Here is a 24,583-nt window from a genome sequence, read left to right on the forward strand (position 1 = left end):
CACCTGGTAAAATTGCCTACATCCATATAATGTCAAATGGCAACTAAAATGTAAACATGCTACAAACAAAAACGGATATTCCATGACTTGGCCCAAAAAATGGTCAAATCCCGTCCCGAGATTTTTTAAATTTTAAATTCCATGACATTCCAGAACGTCTGTGACGACAGTGGGAACCCCATATATGAGCTTTTGCGGGGTCCGAGGGGAGGAGGGAGAGGAGGAGCTGGGGTACCGCAGGATGCTGTCGTCGTGGGCGGCGCTGGGCACGGGGGCGTCGGACGGGCTGACGGGCAGGTCCACATCGGGCTGGCCCGGCTGAGCGTACACTGGCTTAGGCTCTGAGGGAACAGACACACACGCAACAAACAAACACACATCACGCGTATGTAGATACAGTCTTTACACACATGACAACAAGGTGAGCACATGGAAGTGCTCTAGGTTACAGAGGACCTGCGCCGGCTGGAACACGTAGCTGCACGACTGCAAATCTAACGCACCACAAAACCTGCACTGGTGCACACATGGACAGACTGTTTTAATATGTGTGTGTGTTTTGAGTATGAGAGTGTGTGACTGTTTAGTGTGTGAGACTGTTTAGTTTAGTGTGTGTGAGTATGAGAGAGTATGTGTGTTTAGAGTTTGAGTAGGAGTGTGTAACTGTTTAGTGTGTGTGTGTTTGAGTAGGAGAGTGTGTGACTGTTTACTGTGTGTGTGTGTGTGTGTGTGTGTGTGTTTGAGTAGGAGAGTGTGTGACTGTTTAGTATGTGTGTGTGTGTGTGTGTGTGTGTGTGTGTGTGTGTGTGTGTGTGTGTGTATGTGTGTGTGTGTGTGTGTGTGTGTGAAGAGGTATAGCGTGTATAGTGCAGAGGTCAGACAGACAGACAGGCAGCGGGGTGCTGTGGGCTGGGGAACGTCAGAGTCCATCAGCTCACTCTTTATTTCCACCCAACTTCAGGTCCAACACCCTTCAGGCTCAACACCCTTCAGGCCCAACACCCTTCAGGCCCAACACCCTTCAGGCCCAACACCCTTCAGGCCCAACACCCTTCAGCAGTTCAGTTCACTTCTCCGGTAACCAGCGGAGCTTTTCCAGACAGAATGATCTAACGCTGGATCCTGTCACAAGCATTCTACACGCGAAGTAGTGACAGCATGGGGCTGGTGTGCAGCATTCACTGTGTGTCAGAGGAATGGCCACTACTCAAATACTATTTATGTGTGTGTGTGTGTGTGTGTGTGTGCATATATATATGGGTTGTGGATGCTGAGCTGATGAGTGAGTGAGTGAGTGAGTGAGTGAGTGAGTGAGTGAGTGAGTGAGTGAGTGAGTGAGTGTGAGTGAGTGAGTGAGTGGTCTCTCAGTGGTCCAGCTAGCAACTGCTGGCGGAGGTTCTGACCTGGGAGAGGGGGGAGCTGCTTCTCCTCTCTGGCCGCGGCCGGCTCCGGGGGCCTGGGCAGAGGAACCTCCTCGGCTAGCTTGGCCGGCATGGCGCTGGGCTTGGAGATCCTTTCGTCCTCACGACTTCGGTGACTGCGGACAGAAAGGACATTTCTTCAGGCGGTGTCACTCACTAACTGGAGAGGTGATGAAAACAATAGGAACAGCAGGATTCAATTCAATGAATCTTTATTGTCCCCGGAAAGGAATTCAGGTGCAGCTTTAAAACAGAATACTCTAAAACCCACACAAAAAACACATAACACTATACACTATATAACACTATACACAAACAGGTAAGAATGTTAACTAAGTCCATGAGTAACAGAAACAGCCAGTAATAGTATAGCCAAGTCTATCCCTAAAGTTGGTCTAAAGAATAGAATAGAAAAGAACAAAAGAGAAAGTTTATTAGCCATGTGTAACAGACCAATATACTTCAACCTGTAACTGTTTTTAATTATTAATATTATTATTATTATTGTACATTGCATTTGTTTTGTTGATTTGTGTCTCTGTGTCAACTCGTCATCACTGTAAATGAGGGAAACCTCAGTGCTTCACGAGTATAAATAAAGGCTTGAAATGAAACAAGTACAGGTATAATTGGAATTCTTGTAATCGCTTGTCCTCACAGTATCTTATCAGTGCTAGTTCCTCACCCCAGTCCTAGATACTCAGCTAGACATTTAAAGGTCCCAAACTGGTAATTTAATACATTATCCGTCGTCTAGCAGTCTATCAGTATCATCCGCATCTACTTATCCCATCCGATCATGAATGACTATGTCTGTGTCCATGATGTAGGCAGTGTAATTAAATAACGTTCAGTGCGGAAGGCGCTGGAGGCCCTTGGTCAAACCAAACGCGTGCTGCAGCTCTAGACACCGAGCCCGGCCGTATGAGCTACTCCAGTCCCTCTGAACCGCAGTGGACGAGCGAGGGCTGGAGACACGGGTGAGAAGGCAGCCTGAGTCTGAGGCGGCTGCGGCCGTCAAGGTCACCGTTCAGTTTTTCTCTTTTGTCGTCTATTTTTAGAGCGGCTTATCCCAGGCGCAGGGAGAGAGGATTCTGTCCTCCAGGTGAAATTCACTGGCTGGATCTGGCCAAGACCCAGAAAATGGGTTTACCTCAAAATGTCAGCTATTAACACTAAGGTCAAAATGGCCGTTTCAAATTATTGCTGCACTGCACTCTACGACCCATTCGGATTATATTCAGGTGATGTACTCAGGTCATCAGCATTCCCGGTACCGTTTCTCGGTGTTGCGGGGCCAAAGAGACAGCCGTTTAGGGCCGGTAGCTGGTAGCCGGTAGCTGCCCGGTGTGGGCTGGCTCTGCTCTCAGATCACCATCGCAGAAGAGCGCCAACCTCCAAGTCACCTGACTGGAGAGAGACTGGCACCGGGCACTGCGCTGGCAACTCCACTGGCAACGACTGCGTTTGCACAGGAAAGCGGGGTAAGTGTGTGTGTGTGTGTGTTTCAGATGCTCTCTTTGACACACACCCCTTTGTTTAACAAGCCGGAGGTCTGGAATGGAGCAACAGAGTCATGGTGAATGAGGAGGAAAATCTGCTTATCCAACACGTCCTGGAAGAGGACCTACCTTCTGCTGCCAAGCCTCCTAGACCCGGGGAACGCAGGTCACACCAGGCCCTGACCCGACCGCTCTCCCATTAACAACAACCCTCTCACCACCTCACCACTGAGCACCACTGGCTCTCATCATTAAGAAGGTCAGCCCTGGTTTATCTATAAGCTGATGTGCCTTGAGGAGTCCTCGTTTAAATTAAACCTCAAACAGACACACTGGCATGAAAAAAATGGCAGTGAGCAGACAGCTACACACGCACACACACACACACACACACACACACACACACTCGTGCACACACACTCGTACACACACGCGCATTCTCATGTAAAAGAGCAATTGCTCAGCCAAACACACAGTAGAGGGGCAAGTGACATTGACAATGTGTGACAGCCCATTGTTGAACCATTGCTGGAGAGACATATGGTCCCTGTGCCAAACATGCGGTCTTCACACTGAAAACGTGTTGAAGGGACACAGAGATCTTGTGACACTCACGCCGGCCGTATTCTGTGTGACAGCATGGAGCCCCGAGTTAAAACAAGACCCGTCACTCAATAATTGATGGAAGAGATCACGACTCCTGCAATATTTGATCATGTGAACCAGGGCTGAAGCACAAGCAGTGAACGGTCCCTGGTCTAAACATCAATGTCACACAGAAAAAGGGCACAGGATTCATGAAGAATTAATCAAATTCCAAAACACGTACAGTACGCACGTACTGTGCAATCATACAATACAATGTATGAAAGTACAATCCACCCCCGCCCAGCGATGCCTTCAGGCAGCAGCATGAGATGATGTATTCTTTATTGTATGGCTACAGGCTAACCGTCCTTATGTAAAGGGTAGGATGTTTCATGGATTGTAAACCTCTCTCAAATGAACCAAAGTGTATTCATTATATCTACAAAAGGATCTACATATCGACTAATCTACTTTACATCAGTCTATTTGCCCTTTAGTAGGGCCGCTAGTTACTACTGTAAGGTCTATAAATCTCCTGGGTTAGTCTGTCCAACTTACGGTATTCTCCAGCAACTGAGAGGTCGAACCAGGACAAAAACCAAAAGGAAAAAAGAAATTCAACTGACAAAATCTGGCAACATAGATTGATAAAAGCTTTTTGCCATTAATCAGGACTTCTGTGGCATGAACCTGCTATAAGCTGTCAGCAAGGGAAAAACTCCATCTTTCAGGGTAAACTCAGTCTGCTTTGTCCTCGCGGTTTGTGGGTTTGGGTCGACGCTCCCATAAGACCATAGGAGGATGTGCCATGTCGCTGACTGGATCTCGGCACACACGCACGCTTTGAACCAGGTGTGGCCACACCTCTAGCTACCCTCAGCTTTTCTGCTTGTTTTAAAGCTCGCTCTGGTGTCGACCGACACTAAATCATAATAATCGCTGTAGCAAAGCCAAACAGTGGTCTACAAAGATGTGTTTTTGTCAGAGGAGCTCAATCGCTTATCCCTCTCTATCAATGCAATATAGTAATATTTAAATGTTTAAAATCTTACGGAAATCTTACACGCTGCAGCTTTAAAGGAGGGGTTCAGTATTTAGATGCAGGATTTAGATCGTTTAAGTACTGATCTCATCCAAGGAGCTACTGGTGCCAGTTGTAGAAGCGTGGGTGGTCTGCTGGGCGGCCCCTACCTGCCGTTGCTGATCTGGGGAGGGGAGTGTCTGGAGTGGTCCGAGGGCTCTGACCGCCGGTCGGGGGACCGGGAGCGGCTGCTGCGACGCCGCTCGTGTGATCGGTTGGAATGGTCGGACGCCAGCGAATGGATATCTGAAATGTCTGTTCAAACACAGAGACAAACATTAAATCGCCACTTTTACATAGATATTTCTAAACCCACACACTCCCCCGTTTACTAGACACAATAGAAACCCCAGCGGTTCGGTGTTCCCTCCTCCTCCTCCTCCTCACCATCTCTGTCGGAAGCGTTGGCGGAGGGAATACTGTCGTCCAGGTCGGGAATGTTGAGCAGCGTGGCCCTCTCGTCCCTCTGGACCACCATCTTTAGCTTGCCCTTTGACCTCTCGATCAGCTTCTTGGCGTCTATCAGGGAGAGGTTCTCTGTCACTGTGCCGTTGATCTGAGGGAGAGAGAAAGACAACCGAGCAGTTATCACTGCTGCTCTGCCCAGACGCTTCTCAAAGGCCTCCCTCCCTCCCTCCCTCCCTCCCTCCCTCCCTCCCTCCCTCCCTCCCTCCCTCCCTCTCCCCTTCTCCTCCATCTCCCTCCTTCTCCCCCTCCTCCTCCCTCCTTGTCATTCTCCTCCCTCCCTCCTTCTCCCTCCGTGTCCTTCTCCTCCCTCTCCCTCCCTCCCTCCTCCTCCTCCTCCCTCCTTCTCCTCCCTCTCCCTCCTCCTCCCTCCCTCCCTCCCTCCCTCCTTCTCCCCTCCACCTCCCTCCCACTCCTCCCTCTCCAGCCCCCCCCTCTCACTTTCAGCACCACGTCTCCCTCCTGTATGTTGCCGTCTCTGGCCGCCAGGCTCTCGGGGGAGATGTCCTTCACGAAGATGTGGCTGGCCAGGCGCAGGCCATATTCTGCTTACAGAGTGAACGACAGCGACAAAGTCCCATGTTAGCATAGAGTTACACAGGCCACCGTCACACTCACCTGTCCACTGCAGCTCTCTCAGGGACATGAACCCATCGAACACAGGAGGCCGCCATCTAATGGAGACCCTCCCCCTCCTCTCTATCCCGACTATGTGATGCTCACCTTCATTCTTGCGCGACTTGACCAGGGTGACCTTGGCTGGCCGCGGGGGTGGGTTGACGGAGCGCCGCTCGGAGCGCGGGGAGAGGCTCCGTTCCCGCGAGCCGCTGCGTTCGCGCTCCCTGTCCCGGTCCCGGCGGCCGGCGCTACGCCCGCTGCGGCGTCCCGTGGCACCGCCGCCGTAGGCGCTGGCCGGGCCACTGCGGGCGCTCCGCGTCTCGTAGATCTCCTCGTCGTAGCTGTCCTCCTCCTCGTCGTGCTCCGACATGGTCTCTCTCTCGCCCAGGCGGCTCATGGGGACGTGGACCTTCCGCTTCCTCCTGATGGTCTGTCCCCCCGGGGAGCAGAAGACTCGGGGTCACTACTGTAGGTCACATCCCCGTACTCTCTGAAGACTCGGGGTCACTACTGTAGGTCACATCCCCGTACTCTCTGAAGACTCGGGGTCACTACTGTAGGTCACATCCCCGTACTCTCTGAAGACTCGGGGTCACTACTGTAGGTCACATCCCTATCCTCTCTGAAGACTCGGGGTCACTACTGTAGGTCACATCCCTATCCTCTCTGAAGACTCGGGGTCACTCTACTGTAGGTCACATCCCCGTACTCTCTATAGGGTCTACTTTTCCTGCAGCACGTCTAAGACGGGATGGCTGTGAGGGATGGCAGAGAAATGACCCCAAACCTGATTTCAAAGCTCCGCCAAACCTGGTCAAACACAAAACCTGTGGTCTAGTTTTGCACAATTAACACACAATAAACTAAACCACAAGATTTACTCACAATTTTTGCATTTTTCCCACTTTTGCGAAGCTGCTGGACTGCGTAGGCGTGCTCCACGTTGTCCATGGAGACGGCGTTGACCATCACAACTCTGTCGTTCTCCCTGGAGGAGAGAGAGGAGGAGGAGGAGGAGGAGGAAGGCCTTGAGAACAGAACAAGCTGGAGCCTCGATGATCAAATACTGATAACTAGTAATCTGATGTTGCTCCTGGTAGAGGAAGCAGATCTTACTGCAGGAGGCCTTCTGCAGGGCCCCCCTTCAGGACATCTGAGATAACAATCGAGGTCTCGCCACTCTGAAAATGAGGGTTATCCCGACCTCCCGAGATGGCTATCCCAAAGCCAAACCCTGGTGCCTGCACAGAAAGAGAGAGAGGGAAAGAGAGAATAACAATACAGCAAACATTAGACTCAACGCACACGACCGACGGCCTGCCAAACATACTGACGCCACCAAGGACTCTACGTCTGGAAAGGAAGAGGGAGAAACGGATGTTATAGCACAGGATTCTTCGCCGAGTAAAGAGGGTTCAAATGGGCGTTATTAGCCTGACCCCTGTGAGAGATCAAGAGAGATGGGAGACGGGTCCACACTTGAAACGTGTCTGAATCACGTTTCAGCATCACAGCATCTGCAGCACACTTCCTGACTAGCGGAGGGAAAGCATGTGGGGGAGGGGGGTGGAGGGAAGGAGGGAGGGAGGGAGAGAGGGAGAGAAGGGCAGAAGGACAAAGATAGTGTGACAAGGGCAGAGAGATAGAGGGAGGGGGTTCTACGCTGTCAGAGGTAAAGAAAACAAGGTAAGCAGAACGAGAAAGAGAGACCTACCCTGTGTAGAGTTACTGTGTGCTGCTCCCATATGACCGTCTCCTCCATTGCTGCGCTCTGTACGAGAGAGAGAGAGAGAGAGAGAGAGAGAGAGAGAGAGAGAGAGAGAGAGAGATTTTAATCAAAGCTAACTAAGAGCTCTCAGCCCCCCCAGACTTTGATATGCAACCAGACCTGGAGAAGAAATGTTTCCAGCCTGGTATCTAAAAATAACCAGTTTCAGAAGCGTCCCTTTGCTCTAACGATCGTCTCTTTCAAACAGGATTTGGTGGTGGTGGTTTGGTCCCCCCCCCCCCCCCCCCTCTCTTAGAGGACCCAGGCGCCAGGAAACTGCAGAGAGTGTGTCAAGGAGAGTGTGGTGTGTGTGGAGGGGGGCGGGGGGTAGTGCACTGCGCGGAGACTCCGGCGCCACCTGAGGTATTGAGCCTTTATTTATATATTTACTTGCATGGGTCCTTCTGCATTGCAGGGAAAGGCTGCTAACCCGTGCTGATCTAGCCTGGTATGACCATCCCGATCTCGCCAGCTCACTGCGTCCCTCCGCAATATCGGTCGGGCCTTGGCCCCATAGAGAGCGATTTCACGGGCAGGGGTACTTGCCTTGACAGACAACACCTTCAGCCAATCAGCGTTCAGCAAACTTTTGCCAAATCCAGTCGGAAGAACGGCAAAAATGTATTTTCCACTGAGAAACTCCGCTAGAGCATACTCTTGTTCTTGTTTAAGTGTTGTGATTAAGTATATTTCTGCAATAACTGCATTCGGGGCCCGGGGGTTGTGAATGGGGACGGTGGCCCGTCACGCCCGTCGCTGGAAGCTCTTCACGGAGGAAACGTAATAAGGATGAGAAGTGTCGCTCACACCCAGACTCGTCTGGACTGCAGGCAGCACCTGGCAGTTTCCCAATGTTGCTTTTGAACAGGGGGTTATAAATAGCCCCCCCCCCCTCCCCCCATCTTGAGCTTTTAGGTTTTAGCTGCGCTTCGCTCTGGGTGATGAGAGCTGCCAGCACACACAGCCGTGAGGCGCTGACGGTTCCTCCCAGTCATACAGACCACACACAGCCGTGAGGCGCTGACGGTTCCTCCCAGTCATACAGACCACGCACAGCCGTGAGGCACTGACGGTTCCTCCCAGTCATACAGACCACACACAGCCGTGAGGCGCTTACGGTTCCTCCCAGTCATACAGACCACACATAGCCGTGAGGCGCTTACGGTTCCTCCCAGTCATACAGACCACGCACAGCCGTGAGGCACTGACGGTTCCTCCCAGTCATACAGACCACACACAGCCGTGAGGCGCTTACGGTTCCTCCCAGTCATACAGACCACACACAGCCGTGAGGCGCTTACGGTTCCTCCCAGTCATACAGACCACACATAGCCGTGAGGTGCTGACGGTTCCTCCCAGTCAAACAGCACACACACGTTCACCCTTTGAAGACTCCCAAGAGTGAAAGTGCGTAGGAGTTAAAAGTGGGGATGTGAATTAGGCTATTGATGTGTGTGTGTGTGTCAGTGTCAGTGTTCAGCAGTCACAGAAAGTTGTAATAGGTCAGCACTTTTAACTCCCACATGATGCTAGGCCAGCTCTCCTGACAATGGCCACGGCATAAAAAAAAAAAAGTACTCTGCGTGAAGCCAGTGAGACAGGTGTAGGAAACGCGAGAGCTTGTTACTAAGCATAGCGCGCGTTAACAGGCCGTAAGGTCGGCAGTAAAAAAAAACCAGGCCGGAGGCGGACACGGGTCAGTCCCCCACACTCCTGTCCAGTCAGCAGCGTCTGTGACCTCCGCACCCTCTCTTCACCCGGGCTCACCTCTCCCAATGCAGCATCAACCACACCACCATCAGGCCCAGCAAACCCCCCGAAGGCCTGACAGGGCTGCGGTATCACATCTGTACCAAGCTCCCCGGCTCTGCGTCCTCTTTCGCTTTACATTTCGGACATTTGGCAGATGATTTTATCCAAAAGCAGCTGACAATAAGTAGTGGCCTACATTTGTCAAGAGTAAGTGAAGCGACTGTACATCCCAGTTATGGTCAATAAAGCCTTCTATGAGAACCATCAACGCCACAACGATCAAGACCCTGACATGCAGTCCTAAGCGCCATCATGTTTATAGCAGCACAGAGGCTTCTGTGGTATCGGTCATCTTTGTTTGCGATATGGTTTAGGCCTACGCTATTCAGGGCAAATATTATCCTTGGCGTACTGTAGGTAAGCTCCTGCTAGCTCACTTCACATTGAGACGGAACATTCCAGCGCATTACCCTAAATCTCCACCCCGCCGCTGTACTTTCTCATCGTCCTGCCCAATCTCAGGAGCACACCGGCAGGGAAAACATCGGCCGCCAAAACGAGCTCATTTCTAGAGGCCGTTAGAACGTAATGGAGTGCGAAATGGAGATTGAGAGTGGACCAGGCCTCTGGTGTGGTGACAGAGAGAGTGGACCAGGCCTCTGGTGTGGTGACAGAGAGAGTGGACCAGGCCTCTGGTGTGGTGACAGAGAGAGTGGACCAGGCCTCTGGTGTGGTGACAGAGAGAGTGGACCAGGCCTCTGGTGTGGTGACAGAGAGAGTGGACCAGGCCTCCAGTGTGGCGCGACTGGACGTCGTCCACACAGCACCGCTGCCCCTCTCATCATCACGGCTCCCATGGAAACTGAGATGCTGCCTTGACAACACAGTAGAGAGGTGATGGTTGCCTCCGCCACCCCAAAATACCACGGCCACCGTGACACGACAGGACTTCTGCCAGTGGTTTAGACCATAATGCCGCTGCAAAACTAACAAAATAAGACCTGACATCCTAAAAATAATACTATAATATTGTAGGCCTGGCCAATTGTGGAAATTGAACATTCTTGGACTGGATCAGTAGTGTATAATTTCAAGGAGAGGTTTCAACCATCTCGGTAGCCAAAGTAATCTGTCATTTAGGCCTGGTAATTAAGAGGAAACTTCTCCCTCTTGCCCACTAAGAACCAGTGAACCAATCTCAACAGCCAGCTGAGCAGTCACTGGCACTGGCTTCTCTGCTGGTTTCATTGGTGTATTTTGTGCTGATTTCCCACAATGCCTCCCTGCTACCACACATGGTCTGCATGCCGGTCTGTGCTGCTGGCTGGCCGGGCGCAGTGCCAGGCGTTAGCTAGCGTCTGGGCCAGTGGGAAACAGAACAGACCTCCACAAGGGCCTGCCATGGGTTCTTGGCTCCGCTGCAACGATCAGGAACCGTTCAAGCAGCTTCAGGGGGAATTAAACACAAAAGGCTGGACACACAAAAGTACAGACAAGGGGAGGGACTCCCTCTCCCTTGAAATAATAAACTGCACTTGGAGGAAAAGAGGGATTTCTGAATATTAACAAGATTGCAGGAAACACAGGCCTGAGTTCAGGCTGGAAAGGTTTGCTCTCAGGGGAATCAGGATTTATTCTTATGTCTTGTAGATGATCAGTGCTGTAAAAACGCTGATGCGACCGTACTCTGCACCATTTTGTCTGAATTTATGGGGGGAGCTTTACCGCTGAACCAAAAAGCTAATAAGAGAAGCACTTGATTCTAGTTGAAACTTCATCTTTCATAGTTTCTTTTTTTTGTGCCATTTAGGAGTTGTCATAACACACACACACGACCCCAACACAGTACACAACTCTTTCAAATGTGTTGCAGGCCGTGTGCTAGCCATGTTGCACTGTTGCAGTGCAGTGTGAGGAGACGTTTGGAACAAGACTGATTTCTCCCTCTCCTGCAGAGCTCGTTGCTCTGGTAACCGTTGGGGGAACATGACGGTGTTGTGTTCAAGTGGTCTGACATTTCCAGGCCACGTCTGAAGGCACTTCTCTCAAACCGTGTCTGGATTAAATCACAATACATCCACATAATAAAGAGGACTTTTTTTGTCTAACCGCATCGTCCACCAATCACATGAACACACCGTCCGGGATAATAAGCTTAATATGTTTGCAAGAAACTATGCTGATGGTGTTTTATAAAGAAGGAACAGCGCCACCAGCTAATTAGGACCATCTTTCAGGAAGCCAATCCCCAAAAAGACAATTAAACACAGAGGAGAGAGGAAGACAAACATTAGCCATTCGCACTGGGGCCCTGAGGCCTGTGCAGTGCTCTTGTGAGCAGTTTGTGGTCAGAGGTGTCAGTAACCTGGTAATCAATGGGTTTGTGGCAGAGTCTCTCGAGTGCTCTTTGTGACCATAAACAGCCTGTGCCAACAGAAGCTCTGGTCTGCTGGAGCCGGGCCTGGTGCCGTCGGGGGGAAGGCACCGTGGTGGTCGGCTGGGTCACGTGACAGGGGGGGGATTTACAACCGAGTTGTTTGGGGAGGGACTCTGCTCCACTACACAGATGGATCAAACAGCTGAGCATGCGCACACCGGAGGATGGGCGAGGGCCGAAATCCATCTCGGATATTCAACATGGTAACAAGCAGAAACGGAAAACAAGTCTGCCAATAATCTGTCAGAACTCAGTAACAGTGTTTGATCATTTTTCTACATTACGGCTAAAAGGAACATGTTGATTTTCTTCAACAAGAGTAATATGAGGATTGTTGTGACGATGATGACTAATTACTAAAATATGCCTGATCAGAATCCAGGCCCTGCCAGGCAGGTCCAACAACACACTCTTTATACCGTTGTCCCTATTGATTCATTCCCAGCCCTCACGAGTACGGCTACGCGTTCCACTGCTTTCAAACCAAGTCTAGGAACTTGACGAACTTCCTGGATTCGCAGGAGGGCACGATGACACATGCAGCCAATCCACTTCCTGCTGCCGTTCTAAGCTAGATCTGACCTGAGGGAGGTGAACATTTAGTTGCTATGGTCACGGATGACTCAGGAGGGGCAGGATCCCGATGGGGCATCACAGTCATCTATACCACCTCCTAGCTGCTTGAGAAATCAGCTTCCAGCCAGCTGAGACTAAACAGGGGTTTAGTCAGGCTGTAACTTGGTCACGTTAGCCTGGATGCTATCAAGCCAGCGGCACAGGAGAACCTCAGAGCCGAGGGGGCACTGCGACAGGGGGGGTTTGATTCTCCGCAAGATTTTGTGCTGTGGTATGGTTGGGGGGGGATGAGGCAGAATATTATTCAATTTTGACTGCCATGGGACAGTAAGGCTAAAAAAAGCACTCGTTAGTTCTGCTGTTGTGATGCTGCAAATGGATGATTAAGAGGAAACTGGCGAGGAGAGACTTGGACCGCAGTTGAGAGAGCAACCTCACATTCTAGTAATAAGCCTAAATGTAGTGACTTTTACAGGCTGCACTGAAACTAGGATCAAACAAAGAATATAGTTTACTCTGTCTTTTGGATTTTTGTGTGACTTCTGCAGTTTGTGTGACTTCTGAGGGGATATGGGGTTGGGGGGGGGGGGGGGGGGGGGGTTTCTACCACCACACAATAGCAGAGTCAGACCTCCACTCCTCAGAACTTTGATGTTTTCTATCTGTCACGTAGCTGAACACAAGCCAGCCTGACTGTACCTTTGGCTGGGACATAAAGGAGATCGGTCTCTGAAGAATGGCTTTGTGACACTGCCAGAGAAATGAGGTTCTCCGTGTTTACTGGTCCACAGAGGGAATCCTGTCACATGCAAGAATACGATAGCATCTCTAGATCCATGTCAACACATCGGAGTCGACACAATGACAGACAGAACGGAACACCAAACCGCTGAATCAAATTGTTTGGACCAAACAAATGTGCTTGGAGAACAGTGTGTGTTGTACTGTACTGCGGCCAAAAGGCTGGAAACACAACATTGCGATCACACCCCACCTCGGGTGCTGGCTGCAGGGCAGGAAACAAGCGGAATGAGATGATTGATCACTCCAGAAATTGAAAACGATGCACCCAGGAGTTGCTGACAACTGCTAAAACTCTTGCCTCTGAAAATGGGAGTCAAATGCAGATGAGAGCCCACACAGAGTCACTGGGATGCAGGGAGAGTTAGTTTTGGTGACATCCTGCTCACACACCGCTAGTCTGGCCCGGACTGCAGGTCGCCAACGCAGAGGAGAGAGGGAGCGCTGCAATGCACAGCTGAAGCTGTAAAAGGTCAGGAGATGCGACCTATTAATAACACTTAGGCTAAATGCAAACCATAACCACACACACACATAACTTCCAACGCCACACAAATGCACTAAACAAAACAAAAACAGCTACAGCATTTCCCACACAAGATTTAACCTTCCCTCAGTGATGTTCATTTTCTCTACAGAAGCAGTCTTCACAGAGGCGGGTACTGGTGTGTGAGGGAGTCTACATAGAGGAGTCATAAGTACTTACAGCAGTTCATCCTGTTCATCATAGTAGGACACAGACCAAAGCCTCTCTCTCCCGCCTCCAGTTAACTCCTCAGTAAATCCAGGAGATTCCTGCAGACGCACATCAGCAGCCTCTGGATATAATACGCCTGTGACCTATCAGAGCCAAGAGAGAGCTGGCCCCTTCACTACCTCCTCTCGCTCGCCTGGGTAACAACTGGAGCTAGCAGCACAGGTGGGGAGGGGTTAAGGAACCAACCACGCAGTCAGAGAAAAGCCAAAAGCCAAAGCTATAGCTAAATCGACCCTCTGTCTCACACGGGTCTGTGCTTCCTCCCAACCTCTCTCTCTATCCCTCACCCCCTCTGTCGTTCTGTCTCTCTCTCTCTTCCTTGCACGCTCGCGGGATCGAAGCATATCCCTCCGGCTTGGCAGCGGTCTGTGTGGGATCTGCAGTTTCGCTACAGCATCGTGGGACTCCCTCTCTGTACCGGCGAACCTCCATCCGCAGTGTAAACTGCTGTATCGGACTTAACCCTCGCCACGCCAGTAGGGAACCAGATGCTAATGCTAGTAACATTCCCGTTGGTCGGCGGAACCTGCTGCCACTCTGCAGGTGGGACAGAATATTAGATTATGCCCCGCCCCCCTCCGGTGAGAAGAGCTGCAATCCATGCATACATAAATAAACGACTGGGAAGAAGTGCTAGAATCATCATTTTCCTTCCAAAGAGACAACTTGTGGAAGAAACAGTAAAGGGTTAGGTTTATTCAAAGATATGCTGCTCAAAAGGGTGTTGTGCAAAAGCAAGGGTGAAATGATGAATCTGGTGGTGGTGGCGACAACTAACAAACGTCAAACTTTTTACAGATAGCGAACACCAAGAACTTTAAAAAATAAAATGAATATAAAAATAAAAAAGGCTAAACCTGAACAGGCACACAGCTGTCCTACTGTACCAGTGCCTCCTGTGCTCATTACAATGTGAGGACCGCAACAGGGCAGCTGGGGCGATCTGAACAGGGGTGTGCAGTGGGCCATTAAGACTACTGTCTTGTGTGCCATCCACCTCAGTCGTGGCAGAGAGGCCACAGGCTATCTGTCAGGCTGGAGTTTTATCACTGCAGAGCCCTAAGGAGTGGTGACAGATTCCAGACATTCCTTCCTCTCTCCACTGACAGACGCTGAGAGCTCGCACGCCAAAAATGAATCATTTCCCCGTTAAGCTGCACACGCGTGTCCCCTGTAGCGGATGGGCCCAGGCATTCCTCCGCACCGTACACTTCGGACGACCGCCCCGTTCTCTGACGCTGGATCAATGGCGGCAACGTTAAAAATCGAGCCTTCATGCTCTTCTCGTTTATGTTCAAGAAACAGTGCCGTGTACGACACGGACGACGGATATGAAGGAATTCTCTCAAGAGTATTCTCTGATCGGCAGTGGAAAGAGAACTGGTCAGTGGGAATGGCATAGTCTGGCTCAGCAGCTAGGCTATTCTATATTGAAGTCTAAAAATAGCCAAAGGTTGCTGACGCCACAGTACTATAAAGAGCCCTACGTAATGATTAGATCTCAAGTTCCAGCGGGGTGGGAGTCGACTGAATGACCATCGGCATGGCTGAACCTGCAGCATAATTTCATGGAAAAGGTTCCACTGTGATGTTACAGCACCACGGGGCGCTGCATTTGTCCTGTGGTGGTCATCTCTGACAGTAGAGGTAGGCTGACAAATTAGAGATGCGAGATCCAATCCACGCCTAGATATCTCAGACTCAGACCAAAGACAACTAGACCAAAGGCCACTAGTAGCCCAATATGAGAACCTGAATTGAATACCACACTCCAATTCTGCACACACTACAATTCAACAGGTAGGCCTGACTAAAGTATTCAAACCGAAATATCCCACTTTGGAGGGGCTAAGAAGATGTGAACTGTGTAGTGAACATGTAATAGGCCAATTCCCACTGCACTACACTCAAAATTCTAGAATAACACACTGTGCTTTCAAACATGCAAGACTAGCTTTGAATGTCACCGTTTATTTTTAAACGCATCCATCGATTCACCCAGGAACCAATCGGCCTGCCTATAACCGTGTCTTAGCATTCAAGAGCTGGATCTATTTTCAGCGTTTCATGGTTGAGGGTCAGTGATGATAACCAGAGCCACATGTGCCAGTTTAAATCAGCTACAGAGCTCAAATCGGCCCAGCAGGGTGGTTATCAGTGTCCCCCACACAGAGCTCTGGGGGGGCGGTGGGAATTATCAGTGCCCCCCACTCGGAGCACAGACACACATGGGGCAGGAGCGTGCTGATAAGCACCGCTGCCTCCCTGGGTCCTGGCTGCCTTCTCTCCGCTCACGCTCACTGAGGTGAAGACAAAGGATGCAATGAGGAATGGTGGCGATAAGGGATGTTTCTGCCCCATTACCAAGTCGATTCATAGTGAAATGTGATTGATCGTAGATGAGAGAAGCCCCTATTGCTTGCAAGGATAATTCTGTGCTTTTTTTTAAATTAATAAAATAAAAAGGGAGATTTATGGGGTTGCTTGCATCTGTCGAAGGTGGAGTGGGCTTCAGAGCCACTCCGTACACACCATCATTGTGGCGTTTACTGCATGACATAGGGCCCACAGTGAGGCAATAGGTTATTTATGCCTGCCCTAAAAGCAGCCTACTGCTGAAGGCCTTTGGGCTAAGGCAGAGAGGGACCCACATCTGTCAGAATTCAAACAAAGAAAACAAACACACAACCACAGGTGGCAGGGTTCTCCGTACGCCAGGTTGTAAATAAACAACGGGACATGTGGAGGAGCTGAGGAAACGTGTTACGCCATGAGGTAGGAGACTGGCAGGGTTCCACATGACATCAGGCAGGAAATACTACACCAGACATCAGGTAGTGTGGGGCTCATTAACCTGGTATCAGAAACTTCTGACCCCAGGCATTTTAAGTCTGAACTTCAACACTGGTAAGTAACAAGATCAGCTTTTTACTGGCTACACAGTATAAGTATACATTGAGCCTGACGTGGGGGAAGACTCTGGCTTGTGATAAAAACAAACTTCACATATGACCAACGTTACTACAACACCAGAGTATTATTAGGCTAGTGGGTGTGTTCAGGCAGTGTATTTATGACCAGTATTGCTACAACATCAGAGTATTGTGGATGTGTTAAAAGGTGGTGTATTTATGATGCCCAGAGATATTTCCCTTTGATTCCGTTTCATAGATGCAAGGCATGCAAAGCAGGAAGGCACAACAAAGGTGCTAGTCATGAAATATACCAACCTACAGTTGAAAACATGCTTATCGGAACTAATACAATGAAAAAACTTGTGCAAAAACATTTAAGAATCTTGTCAGCTAGAAAATTACATGACTGATGCTGACACTTATCTGCCTGTCAATGTTGCTAGCTATCTTCCAAACTGATAATAAGAAGTTCAGGTGTAGCTACAGTAATACAACCCCCCACAACCACACACACATCCTCATGGTGAGACACAACCTTTACAGCAAATATCAAACAAATGATAGAGCATTTGGTGCATGAAACAAAGCATGAACTCTCTATGAGACAAAGCCCAGACTTACAAGTGTCTCCTATAAGCTATCTGGTGGCTGGCTGTGGTGGCTATAACCAGCACGCTTCATAGAATGACCTTCCATAGTAGCCTGGATGGAACTGCAACACACAACTGGAGCTTGCTAATAAGGATAGCTAGCAGATGTTGCTAATAGCCTATATTGCGACTTGATTGCTTGGTAGACTGATACGAATGTTAGCCATGCTAGCCAAGATTCAGCAAACCTGGTTAGTCAGAGGAACCGTGCCTGGCCGACATTTTGTTCCCCACTCACGGTGAAGCAAGTTTAACATTGCTGTGTGCACGAGAAGAGCCCTCTAGTACACAGCAACACAGCTAGCCTAGCTAGCCTGCTAACGCCTTAGCTAACACAGCATTCTGAGCTAACCAGCCCCAGTGTCAGCAGAACACGACAAATCAGTATCATTGTCTCCCAAACACATTTTAAAACAGTTAACGTTGGCTAACTGGGTGACTATTATAGGAGTACCTAGATAACTAGCTAGCTAACGTTAGCTGACTGCAAGCTTCTTCGTTGGCTATAGCTTAGCTAGCATAGTCATTGACATAGCCACTGTTTGCTAACGCAGAACACAAGCTGACGGAGTCGACTGTTCTCTGTAACTTAGCATAACTTCTTACTTAATCTATTCATAAGTCATCTTCACCTTGTTTAAAGCACCGGTCCTTGTAATGGATGAATGAAAGCCTTATTAGAAAAGGGAATGAATAGATCGTCCTCGTGGCTCCAAGGCAGCCGCACTGCAACGGCAGCCACTGGATGCCTGCCTCCCCCCTCTACTATCCCGATTCGATTTCCTCCACAACAGCTCGGTGACAGTGACAGGTCGCTCCGGGACAGACCATTGCCTGTTTCCGGGGGTGGAGAGGGACTAAGGGAGCCTCAGCACCACCAAGCGCTATTCCACTGTGAACGCGTCGGTGATGCTACAACAAGATAATCTCTAGACTGAAATTATTGGGGTTTCAAATAGTATCTTCTCAACACTCAAACTATTGCCCTGGACATGTGCAGTAAATTTAATGGCAAAACCTACATTTACATCTAGTGAACTTGTGTGAAACTTGAAAACAGAATGAAAATATCCGTAAAATGTCCACAGGGCTAAATATTTCAGTAGGGTAGTGTAAATCATTGCCACAGGGCAGACCAAAATTAGACCAAAACGCACACATTGGTTGCACCCTCTGGCGTCTTCTTCTCTTGTATAAGCTACCCCCCTGGAGCTTGTAAAAACGAATATTGAAAGCGAAATATGTTTGCACATAGGGATATTGTACTGTATGAGCCCTCAAATACCGTATGAGCTTTCACATAGGCTACTGTATAATCATTATCCGTTAAATCAATTACACAAAATGCAGTAATAGTAAATCATTATAATTTAGAGCACAATGTATATGCACAATATAGCATCTATATGCGCAGGTGCACACAAGAAAGGCCTGTGAAAATTTGCAGGAGGCAAAGACTGCCGCTCACTCTTTTCAGCTAAACGTTTTGGTAAAATGGTCGAGTTTTGTCGTCCCGCTTCTCCGCCTGAGCCCCGGCGAACCGTGAGATACAAATCTCAAGAGCTCAGTGACCGAAGAAGGAGCAAAAGTCGGATAAATATCGGGCCAGCCTTTGCTCGTTGGACGGAGTTTATGGAGTTTCGTGGGATAAAGTCGCATGGTGACATGGCTACTTTTCTACTAGACCGGTAAGCTAGCTAACTAGCTATCGTTATCTTTCTTGGAATCTGCATAGCCAGACCTAACGTTATCTCCCCACTACAGCATCTAACGTAACTTATTACATGGCACTCTGAAATACTTAATTGTGATTACTGATTAGTGTAACGTTATGTTCCTCTCGGAGTGAAGATCTAAGTGTATGACTGAAACAGTGCATTCTCTGGCATTTTGGCAACCAATACGTTGTGTTGTTGCAGTTCTTATCTTTAGACACTAGATGGGGGAAATAATCCACATACTACATATTATACCTTTAAGTATTTCAGAAGTAGGCCTGCTAGGTCCAATTTTCAACCAATGTTCCTCACCATGGATAACGCATGCACTGCACATGGCCTACAAGACAATGCAAATATTTGACTGGTAGGCCTAGTGGTAGTTTGCTTTCATAAGGAAGTGTAACGTTATTTGTGCTTTTAAAGTATTATTGGAAGTCAGGGTCCTTCCGTAGCTATCGATACTTGTGAAATAAGGCTAAGTCTCCCACCAAACAACAAACGTGTGGAAAGTAGCAGAGGGCTAACTGTCTATCAGCTAACTGACCGTTCTCATTAGCTTATAGCCTACCTCGCCCAACTGTTTGGGTGAACTTTTATAGTGGGTTTAACTTAGGCTTAGAAAACGTAACGTTTAAATGACTGAATAATAATAATAAAATATAATATTTTAAAATTAAATAGAATGATAAAATAGTATTAACAAAGCACATTTGCTTTGTTGTTGTCTAAAGGCAACTGACAAGTGTTACATTCAACCACCATGTTAATCCATCCACAGATCCCTCTGTCTATTTTACTGTACCTGCAGAAATGTGGACTGCAATCTGTGTGCACAGTGAGTCCCCATATTCAGAAGCTCACCTTCAGCACCTCTACAGCATCTGACCTGCTGCTGTTAAATATTGCCAGGGATCAACAATGAGTCTGTGGTCTCTGTTGTGTGGTGAAGTATTTAGCCTACTAATATGTACTGTGTTTGTTCTAATTAGACTAATACCTTTCATAAAAGTACAAAAAGAAGGTGCTGTTTGAAGTGTTCAGAATATGTAGGCCCTATTTTAAGGTGGTAAATAGAATTACCTTACAATTTTACCCAGTGTTTCACTGTGTTTTGTCTGTGCATTTATTGGAGAGGTTGTGCTTCAATAATTAAGATCCTCTTGGCTGCCTAATATTCAGTCGTTTATCTCCAAAGCACATGCATATTTAACAGGGAATATAAGAACAGCCAATGAGGACTTGTGTAAATCTTAATACAATGTGCTTACGGTATTAATCATGCTGTACAAATCATGTTCATCTAGTACAGAATATGTATGCTACTGTAATAACCACATCTAATAAGAGAACTGTATCTCAACACTCTTACTACAAGGATTATGGGTACCATATGGGTACCCAAATAGAAAATGCGGAATATACGCATGAGGAGTTTCATGAAATGGTGGCTAAATTGAAAACAAAGACAACAGGCTGAAGCCTTTTGACATGCATCCAAGATGTATCCAATATGGCACTGTGCTAGAGCTAGCCAGTTGCAGCAGGTCCTGTGTTTTTCAAAGTATACACAACAATTTTCTCCTGGGAATCAATAAAGTACCTACCTATTTGTCTATGCCCCCCCCCCTGCCAAAAGAGTTAACAAATAGCCGTCTGTCTTAAACCCTTTTGTGAGTGAATATGTGTAGTGTGTAGCAGCTCAGACAACTCCCCAGCATGCAGTCTATTACACCATGTGCAGTCACACCACTGGGCAGTGTTGCAGAATCAGCAAAAATGAGCAATTTATCCAAAAATGACAGTTTTCCACAAGACCTTTCAAGCAAAAAAATCATTATTTTGTCAGATTGATATAATACATCATGTTTAGCTTTTGAGACATGCAGGAAACAAGATATTCAATTTAAAAGGCATCATTCATAACAAAGGCAAATCAACAGTTTGGACAGTTGGAGTCTTCCCTTCCAGTTGGAGTCTACCCTTAATAATAGTAATCCTGCTCTTAAACAAGCAAGGCATTAAAACCTAATCCAAACACTAAACTTCTTTAGACTTGGTGCTCAATATGTTTTCCCCCAAGAGGAACCAGGATGTAATCAATACAGTAGAATGTAAATTGTGCACTGCACCAAATCCCTGCTCACAAGATTCTATTCCTAGCACTTCCTTGTGCTCATTGTTATTGTGTTGAGTCCCTAATTCTATGCAGCACCTTCTGTTGTGCACTTTGTCACTTCGTGATTCCACGACCGTTCCTGTCACCTCTACCTCTTGCACTAATGAGCGCAGTAGGAGATAGGGGCTGAATGTTGCGCAGGAGGAGCGCCGAGGTCCTCCAATGTTGCTGACGTAAGGAGACTTGCCGCTGATTCCATTGGAGGATGGGATAGCGTGGGGGATGGGGGCTATCTAATGGAGAGGCTGAGTTGGCCAAGGTCATAAGAATTAGATAAACAAGGGCACTCATAGAGGTCTCATGAAACATGTGACAAACCAGCAGAATAGCGGACACATTGGCTATTGTCCCAATATCTATTAATGATACCTGTGATAAAATCTCGTAGACAATCCATGCACATTTCAAAAGCAAGTACTAATGTTCACATACTTTTTTACTTTCATGCTTATACACCCTAATCATGTTTTGCCAAATTTAGGCATGCTAGCGACATATACAGTATACTATTATAAACACCTTTTTATTTGTACTCTTGCATATTTGGATTTCTGTATATTTTTTATCCACTGTGAATGTGTATCTATCTGATTGTGTTGTTTTTGATGCTGCAACAGTATAACGCCCCCCCCCCCCCAGGAATCAATAAAGTAAACTACTACTACTGCCACTACTATAGCATTCAACTGCTCTGTATCTGTGACCTCAAACCCCATCTATTTCCCTGCTCAGTGTATCATGCAGGACAGAACATACAGTACCATCGTGTTGTAAGTGTCCAGCAATAATGATTGTTGTGAGAGCTTAGGAAATGCATCAACCACACTAAGTCATCAAGCATGATTGATGGTCCAAGGTGATGGAACGATAAGCAATCCATCACTAGCAGTGTTTACAGTTGCCTATGGTCTGAGGCAGAGCAATAGGCTACCAGATAATCATAACAAGCCTTTCTGTGGAGCTGAACATTATTCTGACATCTGTATGCAACTGGATCGTCTTTGATGTTGGCTTATAGTGCTTAATGTTCATCGTTGAAGCCGCTGTTAGCATTCCGTCTGTGTGTACATTCCAAGCTCAAATAGCACAGAGGGAGTTTCACACGCGGTTCAGCACAATTATATCTCCCCTCTCCTCTGCACAGTTAAGGACAGAGACAGGATCCAAACCAAAATGTGATAGAATGAGAAATTCACATGAGCAAGAAAGCAAATTACAAACTGACAGCAGGCTCTCTGTTACAGAGCACTGCCCCTAACTCTGAGTGAGTCACCAAACGCACAGGGCTGGAAAACGGTCCATTAAAAGGACGTCTGAGATGACGGCAGATATCATATGACATGAGAGGCATACAGTATGATACAAATACAGCTCTGCAGTAACTTAGTATAAAAGCACCGGAGCAGGTGCATTATGGGTAACAAATATACCAGTGGAAAGAGTATCACATGATTCAACATCACTTGTGAAGGACAACTGGGTTTAGGCTCGTGCCCTTGAATTGAAAACGGGTAGGCTACTGGTCTGGACCAGGTTTTAGCTTCTCATTTTGGCACCCAGCCTACTATAGTCAAAGGTAGCGGCAAACGTAAAGCCGCCAAACAACGGAGGCTGCACGAAGGCCGCCGGCTCCCTAATCTCTGTGCTTTTCTTTGTCAGGATCCAGGCCCAGCAGGGTGAGAGTGCAGTATCAGGCTGACTTTTATAACAGCCGACCGCTCAATGCTCCCCCACTAATGCCTCTCAAAAGGACTCCTAATGCCACATGATTACGTGGAGCCGCTGTAGGACATCCAAAGCTGGAAAGCCAGAAAGGGCTGCAGGAGCTGGCTGAGGGCCGCCTAGTAAAGTCAGCAAAAAACACCTTATAGAGAAATGCTTTATAAAAGAATAAAGCGAGAAACTGCTGTAGCCTACGTGAAACGGCGTTGTGGAAAAGATAAGAAGCAGCGAATTATGCAGCAGAAATATAAACCTTCCAAATCCAGTGGATATATGGCAGTTTGGGATATTTTGAACAGCAGCGATACTGTAGGCTACTAATACTCGACAGTTGTGAAATACAGTCTAACTATATTTCAGTAGAATGCAGAGCTTGCTACTCTATACGGACAGTGATAAATATTTTGGTGTGTGTGTAGCCTACAGTAGTTCGTGCTCATGAGTAAGTCATTAATGAACAAATCACAGTCATGCAAAGCATGCAGTTTGTGTATTAGATTTTTTTTTTCTGATAGCCATTTTCCTGGTTATCGATACAGCAGGCTTTGCTCCTTTGGTTTCTGTATTGTCAGCTTTTATACAGTGGCCAAAGTGTAAAGCAATTAAGCAATTGATTTTGAAGAGGACTCATTTTGTGCCTGCTGGCCTGTCGATAGCTTAGAGGGAATGATTAAGTCCGATTTTTTTTTCTTTTTCACCACAATTCCATTTTCATTACCAAGGACAAGGCTTTGTGTTTCCACCAGCTTGCTGCTGGTGTTATCTTACCCCAACGATAGCCAAGAGACTAATGTTTGACAATTTTTCAGTTGTATTGACTGTAACAGAAGTGCGGCACTAGGCAATCTAATTCTAGCTGCAAGAGGATGTTTTTCACAAGCTTCAAACTTACAGTAAGCTATCATCTTTACAGACATGTCTGCACTCTGCACCAACTGATTTTTAGAATAACTTTTTATAGTCAAACTTGTATCAGCTGTCATGCAACTTACATGTTAAAATAAATCCTGGATTGAGACAAAATATCACCGCCGCCTGTCATTTACTCTCTAAATTAATCATGTCAAGTAGGCTACATTGGATCTGTGAGCAACAGAGAATGTGGGGTTGATGTGACAACACAGCGAGAGTGGAACAAACACCCTCTGACACTGTGGAGGTCCGCGCTGTAATTCACACGACAGATTCACCGATCGGATCACTGGTATTGATTTAGATGACTGCAGATGTAAACTTAGGAGGGAAATCGAATCAAGACATCCCTCCAGACCAACCAATCAAACGCGTGCTCCTGACGCTTCTGCTGACAGAGCCCGAGACACAGTTAGGGCCGGTCAGGGCTTCAGAAGGTCTGACTGATCTAAAACTACCACCGACATAAGGTAGGCTAGCTAACACAGCAGGCCCATCGTGTAGTAGACACACTACTGTCACATATTGCAACAGTTAGACAAATGTAGAGAGAAAATATTGAATCAACTGACTTTTTACGACATAAGTAATTATTATTAATTTAAGATTGTTCAATTCCTACGTCTATGATCCCTCTCACTGCTGAGTCCCCACTACTCCTCAGTAGGCTATCATATGAAGTTGGACACCTTCAACACTTATAGCCTACTGTGTTTGGAAA

General features: G+C 47.7%; 1 protein-coding gene across 1 annotated transcript in view; it reads right to left on the bottom strand.

The window, feature by feature from the left end:
- The window catches only part of tjp1b (tight junction protein 1b), a 34,071-nt gene extending 15,967 nt beyond the window's left edge, over window positions 1-18,104 (bottom strand). The window contains 10 exon segments of the mRNA XM_084452693.1: window positions 236-341; window positions 1,404-1,537; window positions 4,703-4,847; window positions 4,980-5,148; window positions 5,499-5,605; window positions 5,781-6,105; window positions 6,561-6,663; window positions 6,792-6,916; window positions 7,390-7,446; window positions 17,964-18,104. Coding sequence (XP_084308819.1) covers window positions 236-341; window positions 1,404-1,537; window positions 4,703-4,847; window positions 4,980-5,148; window positions 5,499-5,605; window positions 5,781-6,105; window positions 6,561-6,663; window positions 6,792-6,916; window positions 7,390-7,437 — 1,262 coding nt within the window. The 5' untranslated portion in view covers window positions 7,438-7,446; window positions 17,964-18,104.
- Between the last annotated feature and the right edge of the window lie 6,479 nt (window positions 18,105-24,583).

Source organism: Borostomias antarcticus, assembly GCF_949987555.1.
Source record: "Borostomias antarcticus genome assembly, chromosome: 18".
Lineage (NCBI taxonomy): Eukaryota > Metazoa > Chordata > Actinopteri > Stomiiformes > Stomiidae > Borostomias > Borostomias antarcticus.